Source organism: Clavelina lepadiformis, chromosome 1 (genome assembly GCF_947623445.1).
Source record: "Clavelina lepadiformis chromosome 1, kaClaLepa1.1, whole genome shotgun sequence".
NCBI lineage: Eukaryota > Metazoa > Chordata > Ascidiacea > Aplousobranchia > Clavelinidae > Clavelina > Clavelina lepadiformis.
In genome coordinates this window covers 24439430-24452839 of record NC_135240.1, presented here as the reverse complement: position 1 = coordinate 24452839, position 13410 = coordinate 24439430, and the positions used below count along the sequence as shown (strand labels likewise).

Here is a 13410-nt window from a genome sequence, read left to right as displayed (position 1 = left end):
AAGTACGTAGTTATTTGTATAATGTTGTTTGCAGTTGAACAAAATAATCGTTAAAAGGCTCTTATAGCAAGGGGACGTTGAATTTGATTGCTTTTTTTGTCCAACATCACTACAATTTATCCGAAAGGTACACATGCTCTTAACGTATAACAGCATGCAACCAATCTACTGTACTATGTTGTATATGGCAATTGCTTTGTACATTGTCTTTCCAACGAAAAGACCGCTGCCTTGCGGGCATTGTGATCAAAAGTAACCTCGTTAAGAAAACAGCTGTTGTTCAAAATACACTTGACGTGACTTTCTGCACGTGAAGTAAAAATTACGTAATACTATAAGTCGGCCAAAACCAATTTCTCCTAAGCTTGATTACTTTGTTTATATCCGATTATTTCGACAGAGAACGTTTGAAAACTCACGTTAACTTTGATGCAAGAAATGGTACATTTTGATTAATAGTAGACTTTTTATGGGGAAGGTGGGGTAAAGCGGACCAACGGGGTAAAGTGGAACACCCCTCTTATTTTCTTAATAAAGTTTTTAACCCCGCGGATACCATTAAGTTTAGTGAAGCATGATATAACGTGGTTGCACACGCCATTACTCGAGGTTACGTGGAAAAGTAGGCAAGAAAAGGCACGGAATTCGTTTTTTGTACTCTCTGATCTATTGAAAGGTATGTCTTGCAACTTAGATTTTATTTTACATGCATAAGGTAGAAGTTTGGTTGAATGGTAGAAAGGAGTTTTACTGTATCACGTACGCATTACATAAGTTCATTTCGCTTACTGACTAGCCAAAATTTGGCCAACAGTCAAAATAATAGTAACCAAGGGGTGGGGGTAAAGTGGACCAGCGGTGGTCCACTTTACCCCGTCGTTAACTTTTTCTTGTTTATAGTTTCATGACCGAATTGGGTGGTGTTTATCTTGTAATCCTGTTTTGTAGAATGCTTCGTAACCGCCAAAGGACATCAACTTAACAATCTTGGACGAAGAGGCTATGACTATCGCCATTCGGGCAGTAAATGAAAAGAGAATGGGCTACCATAAAGCAAGCAAAGAGTATGGAGTTCCCAAAACGACACTCATAAGAAGGGTCCAAGGAGATAATATTAATGCTACTGGGAGCAAAAAGGGACTTGGAAAGTTTCATTCCACATTTTCCGAAGCCCAAGAAAAAGAGTTAGTTGCACATGTGCTCGAACTTGAGCGGCGATTCTTTGGGGTCACTAGGAAACATCTTTAATCACTTGCATTTGAATTGGCAGAAAAAAATCATATTAAGCACAGGTTCAACATGGAAAAGAGACTTGCTGGTGCTGATTGGGTAAGTGGATTTCTTCAACGCAATCCACAATTAAGCCTTCGCACCCCAGAGCCTACATCTGCTGCTCGTGCTAGAGGGTTTAATCGTGTGAGCGTCGGCAAGTTTTTTGCTCTCATGGGAGAAGTGATGGACTTGCATCATTTTACATCATCATCATCATTGCATCGTTACCTGCACAGCCAATAGATGTAGCCCAACCGTCCTCTCCTGAAGATGCAAATTCCAGTTTCACAATTATAAGTCCTGTTGAACTGCTTCCTATGCCGAAAGCAGCTCACACTCGCCAAAAGAGGAAGTCTAAGAGAGGTGCAAGTACTATTTTAACCAGTTCACCATACAAGAAGCAGTTGGCTGCAACGAATAGTAGCCAATCCGCGGTATCTGGCAACAGCAGTAAAACAAGTCCATCGAAAAAGCGTTCTATGAAGAAAGCTAATGTTTCCAGGTCATCAATGCAGCAGAAGGACACAGTCGATGAAAGTGATAACAACGTAGATGCAGAATGCTTTTACTGCAACGAAATATATTCCAAATCATCCGAGAATGATGGGTGGATCCAGTGCTCCAAATGCATGCGATGAGCGCATGAAGCCTGCTCTGGGTGTAGCCTAATGAAGAGGATGACAACTTTATTTGTGAATTATGTTTTTTTAAATTGATGGTGAACTGCGATTACTTTCATAACTACTTCGCTTATGATGACAATTTGTAAATATATTGATTGTGATGTAGAACAAATTGCCTTGTTTACTCAAAACTTACGGTGGTCCACTTTACCCCACACATGTGGGGTAAAGTGGACTATTGAAGGTGCTTTTAAATCAAAAAAATAATTATGTAAGAAAGCAAGCAATCAATAAAAGGGCACTTCAAAAATTAGCGAAATACCTCAGAGTTAACTCTCAAAACAAACAAGTCAAATGTTTTGGTGAAATCAGTGAACTGTAACGATTTAAGCCTTAGGTGGTCCGCTTTACCCCACCCTCCCCTATATAGTCTAATTTTTTAGCATAGGCGTTGCACTCATAAACATCAAACTATATGTCAGAAGTTTTTAGAGCTGTTTGCCGATGTTGACTAAATCTTGTGACACCAAATCCATTTAGCAAAAGAAACGTGATTTGTCATGAAGATTCTTAATTATATACGTGATACAAATAAAATAATTTGTTGTGTTACTATGTAGACTACTAGTCTCTTGAGTTGTTACGCTAAAAAAATTGACGAAAAGCGCAACACAAAAACACTAAAGGATGTGCTTATTGGCTGGGCTTCATTGCTACTCTGGAAGGTATTTTCTCCAAACTAGTTTTATGATAATTTTTCCACAAAATTGTGGTAGATTATATTTGTGATATCAATGTGGTCTCACGTATGAAAAGGTTCAGCCTTTTGTTTTTTGTGTGCGTGGATAACTGTACGTGAAAGGAGGGAAAGTCATTATTCGTTTTCGAGCTATCAGTTGCAATCTTTCTATCCCAAAGTGCTGCTTTTGGTAAAGGCGTAAACGGTTTGGTGACACTTAATCACGCGACACTTAATCACGCGACGCTTAATCACCGACACATAATCACTTGGACATTTAATCACGCGACACATAATCACTTGGACATTTAATCACGCGACACATAATCACTTGCACATTTAATCACAAATTTACAGTATCGAAAATTGCATGTCTACACACGAAAAACAAATATAAACCTGAAAAGAAATTGTTAAAATGATTAAACATTGTTTGCGCAGAGAAGGCTACCGTAAACACTAGGTAACAATGTCAGATAACGGTAAAGTGTGTTTTTGCACGCGAAGTTTCATTGCCTTGTACCGCAATGGAATAGAAAGTTGAGTACCAGCAATTTCTTGCAGAAACGTTGCACGTTGCATGTGAATGTCTTTTTTAATTCCCTGTATGAAAGTCCACAATGTCGGGTGGTGGCATTGAAAAAGCGCTTGGAGACCAAAATGCCAACCTTCGACAGACAGCGGAAGGCCATAGACAAAGGCGCTGTCCAAGTGCTGTCGCGTTCAAGTGATTATGTGTCGCGTGATTAAATGTCGCGTGATTAAGTGTCCAAGTGATTATGTGTCGCGTGATTAAATGTCCAAGTGATTATGTGTCGGTGATTAAGTGTCGCGTGATTAAATGTCGCGTGATTAAGTGTCGGTACACCGTGCACTCCTTCCTTCCAGCCAATGGACCCCTGACCGGCTTTCTGCTTTCTCGGAAGCTTGCAGTTGAGTTTATATTGTTCTACAAACTGCGTAATGGTATTGGCTTAAACTACAATAATGAAAAATATATATTCTGGATATTCTATGATGATTTTATTTTAAATAGACAGAACAATTGACACCAAGGGTATTTTCATTCAACAGCAGAAGCACTGATTTATTAACAGCTAACAGAACCATGAATTGACCACAACCATAAAAATGACAGAACAACATGTTTATTTGTCATTGCACAAAATGTTCGTAGCCAGTTGTTTGAAATAGTGTTATTGCACGATAAACAACACGTAGCAAATGTGTCAGTGTAAGAAGTTTGTATTATAGCTAAACCAAATCGGGTTTGTTTGTCAAATCACAAAACGCCGACATATACTAGCCGCTGCATTGAAACATTACTAAGTGGATCCGTATACGTATAAGAAAATTTCATTTTATGGAAATTATGTCAAATAATGATTGATTCGCACTGTATGAAAGTTATTAAATGTGCCTCTAAAGAAACACTGCTTAGTACCCACTTCAAGTGTGCGGAGAAACACTGAAGTAATTGGAGAAGTTCGAATGCTTTTTTGGCGATAGCGCTCAGTGATTGAAAAAAAACGAGGTCTAAATCACTCTTTGTCAACACCAAGTGAATGGGTAACAATGTAAAATTTTAAAATGCAGTTCCGATATTCATTGACGAGTATTTGTTACTAGATTTCAGCGCCGTAAAAATTCGAGTCAATCCATGACTCGGCTCGAGTCTGACTTGCACTTTTGAAAGACTTGATTTGAATTTCTTTCTAGAAAATAGGTTAAAGGGACTCGACTTGGTCCGAGTCAATCTTTGAAAAGACTCGACTTGACTCGAATCGGTCCTTGTTGATTAGATTTCAGTTTTAGGTAAAACGATTTTTTTTGTCCAAACCATTAAGTTGTACCTTGAAAAGTTTGTTTTTTTACAAACGCGTTCAGGGCCGCAAGACAAAGTAAATTTCCAAAGATTTACTTGTCTGATTGACCGAAACGATTCTTTGCGTTCTGTATATGGCTTGGCTTCAGTTATCAACTAACTTCACGATTATTATGTTTCAATCAGTTTTCTTTCTAATTTTATCCATATGGACGTGTATTAGCGTGTCTTTATAATGTTGAACTTTTTTCGTTTTAACAGGATTGAAGCAGGTTGCTATAGATTCGTGGTTACCTATTCATTGTCGGCAAGTAATTGGTCTTTGTCTTACAGACGAAGGCATAATTAGATACTGCCGTTCAGTACTTGCTTCAGGGTGAAGCGACTGCCTCGCTCGCCTCGGGCCCTCTTCTATGGGGGTTCCCCTATTTTTGTATTCGCATTCTAATAGAACAAACACTGCATACAAGTACTGTATTATTGTTAACTAGTTGTAGTTCTTCAGGACAGGAGTCATCCACAGGTTCATCCTAATTAGCCGTATCAACTGTATTTAAAATAGGGGAAAATTGTGTGAAGTGAACCTCCGTGTAAATTGGTCCTCTCTTGCTTTAAGATTGCTTTCATATAGCTTGATGCTTAAACGGTCACGTTATTTAAAACATGTTGCCAAGACAAAGAAAAAGTTCTATTATCTGCTGGCATTCTCAGCGATATTAATTAAGCGCTCGATAGCAACAAAGAAATGAAAAGTGTGAGAGCCTGGGGGCCATAAAGCAAGATTTAGGGAGCCAAAGACTGAGAAGAAATGCACAAACATTTATCATGCAGTGTGTTTTGAAAAGCTTGTGAAAAGCCAAATTTTATGGATTTTTGACAATCTAAATTCAGAAATTTTTAAAGGGCATACCCCCGGAAAACTTATAATTGACTGCTACGTCTCCCGTAATTAGGGAACCCCCAAATTTAAGTGGCACCATATCTCGCCTTGCCCCTCTCCCCGAACCTAACGCCACAACTGCTGCCGTTTGTTAAAAGTGTAAATGTACTGAAATAATAACTTATACTGAAAGACTGAGGCTTTTTCCATATTTTAGTTTGATTATTTTGAATAATGTTCTTCAGTTTGTTGATTCATTGATTGTGGGATAACCAAGATTTAAAATTTTTATGGAAGCGAAAACAAGTGCAGTATCACATCTCAGATGACGTCAAACTTAATCAAGCTTGTAACGTCATAATAGTAATGCATCATAATGTCGATAGAATGGCGGGAACTAGTTTTGAATGAGTTTGCGATTGTTACGTTGAGCGCCGGTTAGGGTGTATTTACTGTATGCAGAATAGACGGAATAGCTATGGTAAGCAAGCAGTTAGGATTATTATGCCTGCTTTCTGCATGTATTATTATTATTAGGCTATGTTTGTGGTTGTTTTTATCGTCGACCTGCGATGAAATTGTTGATGAGTGGACTAACCCGAGCACCTTGTTTAATTTTGTTCAAGTTACATGTACCGTATAGTTTGCTATAATAAGATACATGGGTGATTTTAGAATCCGTCATTTACAGCTTGCTTTAATGAAGCCACCTTAACATCATTGAAGTTTCGTTATTGGACGTGGACTTATAGCAGTTAACTGATGGTCAAGGCTCGTTTTTGACTAAGATACCTCACGTAGCTCCATGCGTTTATGGCGCAGGGTTATAGGTGGTTGCTATATATACCAATAAATATATACACTACTAAAATATCAGCGTAATTAAGTGTAAAACATGGTATCTTAGAAAACACATTTTCATCGCAACACTTAAGCTTTGAAGTAGGCTAGTTTACTTCACAAGTTAAATGCAAAATTAAGCTTTCTTAGTTAGCTAATTATTTTTAACCAAGGAGGCAAACATTGGCTTGAAATATAAAAATATTTCTCATTCACCCTCTATTCCTCGAAACTAACCCAAGCTTCTAAAAATGTTTGTCACATGTAGTTTAATGTTATGTTTTGTGTAACATGTATCGGCAGATTTATTCCAGCTTAAGGATAGGAACGTAGTCTTTTTGAGAAATCTAATATTTTCCATCGTATCAATACTGGACGAAACCTAGTGGGTACCGTGAAAACACTTTGTGCAGTTTTCAAATGAAATGTTTATAGTCAACTGTCAGCCAAAAAAAGAAATATAAACGCACTACGACAATTGCTTTTGACCTGATATTTTTATTAAATGTGTGACGTGATGAAAACATGACGTTTCATGCCTTAAATTAAGCATTGCTTAAAACTTCAGGTTTTAGCAGCTGAGCAGCAAATCCTGCCATGTTGGCCTCGGGCAATCCCCGGGTGAAATTCCTGCAATCACGTCGACGAAATCTTCGCGCGCTGACAACCAGCTTCTATAGAAGAATTGTTGAAAGCAGCTACATTTCGTATCAAATGCCTGCAAAAGATGAGTTGGATTCTTCATAGCTTCCGTTAAAGTAGATGAAAGATTTTCTTTCTTTTGACATGTTGTTGCACAAAAATATTTTATGACGAAACGTCAGAAGTAAATTTTCCAGCTTATAGAAAACATGCAACTAAACACGATCTTGCCTCCATAGTTGCCCTGCAACTGCCAGTCGCTGCACCGATAAAAATAGACACGATGCAACTGTTTTCGTTCATGTAATTGTCCTTCACTTGTTCAGCAGATATACCAGGGCCATTGGAGCAACTGAGCAAAACAACTTTCACTTAAACTTTTAAAAGTTTTAACTTTGATATTTATCTTGAATGAAATGCTGAACATTGATGTTAATTTGGGGTCAGCTTGTTGTTAAAAACCTCACCCGTCGGAAATTACAAATACCATCTTTCGAACTCTAGGATCACCATGACGTGCGCCATTGGCATTATCTCTCAACATTTCAGTCCTGGTGCGTTCCATGGCTGTTGACAAGTGAGTTGAGCCGCCGCTTTTTATACTTTGTTGAGTAAAAAGAGATGCATGTTTGTTTTTCAATGCTTTAAAGGTGTTCATTTGTAATCTTTGATTATACCTTGTCCTTAATGCCTTTATATGAATCAAAATATCAACGGCAAATCATGTACTTTACGGACTTTGCAAAGTACGGTCATTTATTCAACAATTTACGACATATTAATAAGTTTATTTTACTTACGGTAAATCTTTTATGGCCTTCTCTAATGTCGCCTTGCTTCCCGTAGTGCTGTATTGGTTTAGTTCAATAAGCCGATAGAAACCATGGTCAAAAGCTGCAACTCCAATTCTAGTTCGGTCAGAACTTAGGGCAATATTATCACAAATGGCTGTGTCAAATTGTAAACAGGTTAGCAAGTTTCATTATAGTCATAGGTGGACAGTACCGCGGTACTATAGTACCGAATTACTGTAACGCGGTACTTTTTCAGTACCGATACCGGTACCTTTGTACCGAATAAGTTTTTTCAAGAAATTTCAATCGGTCCTGGTACTCGGTACTTTTCACGTGATAATTTCAAAATTTTAACAAGTATGTTTTTGAAAACACGTGTTAATTATTCCTTAATATTAATTTTACCATATGTTGATCCTTTTTAATCTATAAATGTCAAGTAAAATTGCAAGCGATTAACGTCACATATGTTTTGACCTGGAGTAACCTCTACCGGGGACGTAATTGCGGCAGACATGCATTTGCAGCAGCATCTTTTACACAAAAAGTACCGGTACCGAGTACCGACACAGTACCGAACTACATTTTTAAAATAGTACCGAATACCGGAACCATCGGTACAATTTTTGCCAAGTATCGGTACCGTTACCGACGGTACTTTCAAAGTACCGACTGCCCACCTCTGATTATAGTGTGGTATGTTTGCGGCAAATAAGACTAAAATTCAGTTGAAATTATAGTAGTCACTGAAGTGTAAATTAATAAAAATAAATAAAAAATAAAACGCTAAAGTAAATTATAGTACAGTATAACCATAAATTGTGTAATACGCATAGTTAAAATATCTACGTATGTTTTAACTGAAAACACACACAATTGTCAGAAAAATATAATTAATCATAGAATTTTACATTCCCCGAAAAATGATGTTGATTTCCAAACTTATAAGGTATGTACAACCAAGAGCAGCAGCTTGCTTCTCAAGTACTTCACAGATTTTAAGTTAAAACATGGGTGGATATAATTATACACACGAAGATACCTTATAGCTTTAAGATAAAGTTACTTAAACCTTGCCCTTTCAACTTGGTAAAGGTTATTTCTACGACTATCCAAGCGAAGTTTGTTTTAACATTTATGTTTTATAGAAAGCACTAGACTGTAATATTTAAAACTAAGGCAACCAACATTTGATTAACCAGAATAAGTACATTATATCCCTTTCTGTTTCTCCTACCATGCACAATAGCGGCGCCAATATCTTTGACTGTCTGCATGTTTACGTCCGATCCAATGCTTCCACTTTTGTCCATTAATATCACCACATCTCTGACTTTTTCTTCCTGCGATTGAACATGATGGATTCACTGTGTGCTAATGCAGCTTGTGTTGTGTATGCTCATAATATTTGATGAAAAACTGCGGTTGAAAACAAAAAAATAAATCTGATAGCATACGTACCGTTAATTGCCTTCGGAATCTGTTGGTGAAAGAACTGAACCAGTCGGTATCATCGTCAACAGAACGCTTTGAAACAACACTATTTGTTCCACAATTTCCCGACGCAATAACTTCTCCATTGCTGTTTTTTATAACGTCGCAATATTTTCCATCCGAGTTTTTCTCTCTAGGCAACTTTGAATTCTTGCTACTGGGAACTCCCCGCAGCGATGACGAGGAAAACGATGACGACATCAGAGCGGTGATGGTCGTCTGCAGAACAGTGGTTGCCACTTTATTTGATGGTCTTCCACCAGGCGATGAAGAGCAGTCTATAGATAACAAATACATTTTTAGACCTCATTACCAACCTTGTGATACAATGCCAAAATCATTTAATTAATAAACAGTTTTTTAGTCGTATTCACATTGAAGATCAGTTAACCTGTAGACATTATACCGTAATAATAATAACTCTTTTATAATAACGATGTTTTTACCCCTGGTTTCTTGTGTGTTTGTGTTGGGTGTACAAACATTCCCACCATTGCGAGCTGGTGATAAGTATCTTGTACGCGTTTCTACTGATCTACCTGTCGGCAACGGGCGGCAGTTCTTCCAGTTACTCCAAGGAGTTACCGTGCAATCACCTGCAAATAATAATTCAAGTCAATTTCTTAATAAAACAAGCTAACAGCTAGAAAACTTTGAGTTTGTCGTAACGCAAGTACATGTTAATTATGGTTTAAAATGGATTATAAAATTTTGCTAAATTTCTGAACCTATAGAATTACGTTTTGGCAACTATTTCATTTTTGGGGCTACACCCGATTTTTGTTTGTAGGCTATAGCTTTTTTTAAATTCAAAACAATTACGTAACAAACGTTTTGTTTGCTTATAATCATCTTCAATACGCAAAAGTACAACGAGAAAAATAAAGAGGTTTTTTAATAACTTTACACCAACATTTAATATACAGTACAAGTATATTTTATAAGAAAATAGTCTTAAATATCAGTCTCACGTTTTCTGTTATTGGTTGGAAACAGAAAGCCTTCAGACTTCATCAAGTGAGTGAAAAGAAGCAGTAACAGCAAGATTTTGAAGGAGTCTGTTTCAACCATATTGTCTTCAGTGTTCCAACAGTGAATTGTAGATTTCTGATATCGTTGTATAACTTTAAATGATGGTGATAATTTGAAGAAGAAGCCTTTTTATAGTTTTTGTGATCACAAGCTGACAAACAACATTCGAAATCGAAAATGTAAACATGATACGTAACCTACGCTTTTATGATATGCTGGGTTGCGGAAATTTTAAGATTCAAAAATAGTAAAAAGATATCACCTTGGATGAACCTAGTTTTCTTGATTGCCACACGAGCTTTGACAAGCTTTAGTTTGGAGTGAATAAGTTTGAGTCTAATGTTTTTGACTCTTTTCTAACCAAAGAGAAGGTTAATTTTGTGCCTTTGCGCTTTTTTGGTCTCTGTGGGTAAAAAATATAAATCATCAAATTCGCAATACTACACCGTCATTAATCGAAAACAGATAAAATTCCCGAATCGACCTTAATTGCTCGACTGCGTCATATGTTAATATGCCCTTTGGTTAAATTCTTAGAAAGGTTGTTTGCGCTCTTCTTGTTTTGTAGATTTTATGCAAATGTGTTAGGACTGGTATGTTTTTACTTCATTTTTATGTTACTTTACCTTTTTCACAAATTCTTGATATCGAAAAGGTAAAGTTAATTGTATATAGACGTTTAAAATCAGTATAGAATATCTGAGGCCCAGAGATGTAAGTGGAGCCAGGCTTTTCGGTTCGTGTTCGGGCTTAATTCTTAAAACAAATTCGAGTCCGAATTCATACTCACAATATACCACACTTGCGTCGTAATTTCACATTCTTTACACACATGCGCACAGAGTGCTAAAAACCTTCCGCAAAAGCAAAGCGCAACTCTGGAAAAGATGTCAAAGAAAGACGTCAAAATCTGACTTTGATTCATTCAGTAAATTTAACTTTAAACTTTCAAATAAATTTTTGGGTTCAGGTTAAAAGTAAAAGGCCCGTTTATAACTGAAACCATTTGTTCATCGATTGCCATTACATGCTATTAGTTCTCTCGCCTCACATCAAAAACGATTTGTGCGTTATAATTTAGGGAACTTTTAAATTTATTTTTGGAAAACTACGAATATTGTACTGTGTATATATGTATATATATACACAAAGCTATTGATACAATATAAGCAGCACATGAACATCAAAGTTTAATTTGTGGCAAGAGAACATTTTGCTGACATTTTTGTTCTGTTCAACGCTAAACCATACAAGATATTGGAATGCACAAATATTCTCAACGTATAACAACATGCAACCAATATGCTATGTAGTATAACAAGGACTTCATCGCAACGTCGGTGCCTTGCGTACGTTGTGGTAAAAGAATAGACGTTTTGAGAAACATTTGTTGCCTAAAATGTATAGGTTATGATATAATTTTTGTAAACTGAAAGTCGCTTCACCAGCAATCTGACCGAAACTAAGTTCTTCTGAGCTTTCTGAAATTTATGTTTTGCCCGTTTATTTCGAAAGCGAAGGTTTTGAAACCCACGTCGAACTTTGATACAAAACGTGGTAAATTTTGACTTACCCGCTATGTATTGTAAGAGTATAATCAAACGTTTTAGCATAATTTACTGTACTACAGCCGTAAACGTCTTATGTTATCAAAAGTTGTAATTACGTATTTTTGTGCCGTTGGCAATTGCTGAGTCAAGTTTGTAAAGCAAATTATTTAATAGGCTGAAATGAATGTAAATTGTAATGATAATTTTTATTTAAAAGTGAGAAAAATAAAAAATTTGTTGTACAGTATTTATCATTTCCTCTAGTTGCTATACGACAAAAAGTGCATAACAAAAAAGGATTCGGTTATAAGTTTGATTTTATTGTTACTCTGGAAATGTTTGTTAAATACTTGTTAATGGAATTACGTTTGATTATACTTGGAAAGGAAAATGAGTAAAACGTCAAATATAGAAGTTTAATTTTTCAGCCGGGCATAGTTTCACAATGATTTTATCTGAGTTTTCAATTGCCTTTACTTCTTAATCGCATTTTATGATCAAATATAGAATTGCTTTTCGTGTTGAATAACACTCGAAAACATTGTCCACGATTGCCCAAAGCTGAAAAAACGTAATCAATTCGTTACTGTTTTAGATCTTTCTTATTGTTAGTTTCATTTTATATAATTTTTACCACAGAGCAATTTTTTGTAAAGCTAACCCTTGTTGTATAAATTGAAAGGTTTTTATGGATGTCATTGTTTTCTGCATTTTAAACTTAATTGTTTTGAAACGTCTACCTTTTACTCAGGTCAAGTGCCAGTCGCTATTCAACAAACGCGTTGACTTAACCCGGTCTTATTTACTGTTTGGCTGAGGCTTGTCACAGGTCACATAACTTGGAACTGAGGAAGAAATAGAGCAACTGTATGTAAGCTTTCAAATTTCATAATTTTTTATATTTCCTTTTTAAGTTGATTACCAAGCCAAGCGTATACCGTAATTAGTTATAGCGTAACTAACATTTTTTTGAAGCGTACGTTTTTCAGTCTATGCAGTCCTTGCAAAAACGTTGCCTACATGCCCACAAGGCACTATATCGCGCAACATTGTTCTATTTTGGTTTTTAAACAAACCGCACAGAGTCGCTTATCGCTGACAAACTGACGGTTGTTTTCAGACAAAAATAAACCATTTAACGCATTATCATTTTCCTGCACTTTTACTTCGTTTGGTTCGGCAGCTGGTGCGTGATGGTGGTGAAATGCTCAATGTGGTGCTTTGCAGCTTGCAAATGTTCGGCAACGGAGTAACAATTCTCTGCGGATTTGCTTATGCAGACGCGGAGTTGACGGTGGCGTGAATTGTATTTAAATTTCTTCCTCTCGGTAATCTGTACACCTTTTAGTAGTTCGATGTTGTCAATCTCTGTGGTTTTTGCAGCATGCATCATTTTCACAAAAGCGAACCGATTTGGATGAATTCCAAAAAAGCGAAGTAGGTTGTCGTAGAAACGTTCAGCGTTATTGAAGGACAACCAAACATTTCTTAAAGTCAATTTGGACGAATCCTTGGCAGCTAATATTCATGTATATCGTAATACAATCAGTATCGAAAGCACTGTAATAAGTTTGAACAAGGCATACTCAATCTTCCATTGCATCGGCAAGAAGCAATGGCAAATACATTGCCTTTTTGATGAAATGATTTACAGATTGGTTGTCGACTGTAAAGCAAATGTTTTCAGACCCAATTTAAATTACCAAAGTTTTCTGTGCA

At 36.6% G+C, this 13410-nt stretch overlaps 1 protein-coding gene across 1 annotated transcript; it reads right to left on the bottom strand.

Annotated features, from left to right (window-relative positions):
• Positions 1–6657: 6657 nt before the first annotated feature.
• Positions 6658–10239, bottom strand: LOC143445743 (uncharacterized). The gene is made up of 8 exons (XM_076945049.1): positions 10081–10239; positions 9556–9705; positions 9077–9387; positions 8853–8958; positions 7622–7769; positions 7289–7423; positions 7053–7173; positions 6658–6897 (listed from the first exon to the last, which is right to left on the bottom strand). Exons 1-8 carry the CDS (start codon positions 10178–10180, stop codon positions 6751–6753), a joined length of 1218 nt encoding a protein of 405 aa, XP_076801164.1. The 5' UTR covers positions 10181–10239; the 3' UTR covers positions 6658–6750.
• Positions 10240–13410: the final 3171 nt, after the last annotated feature.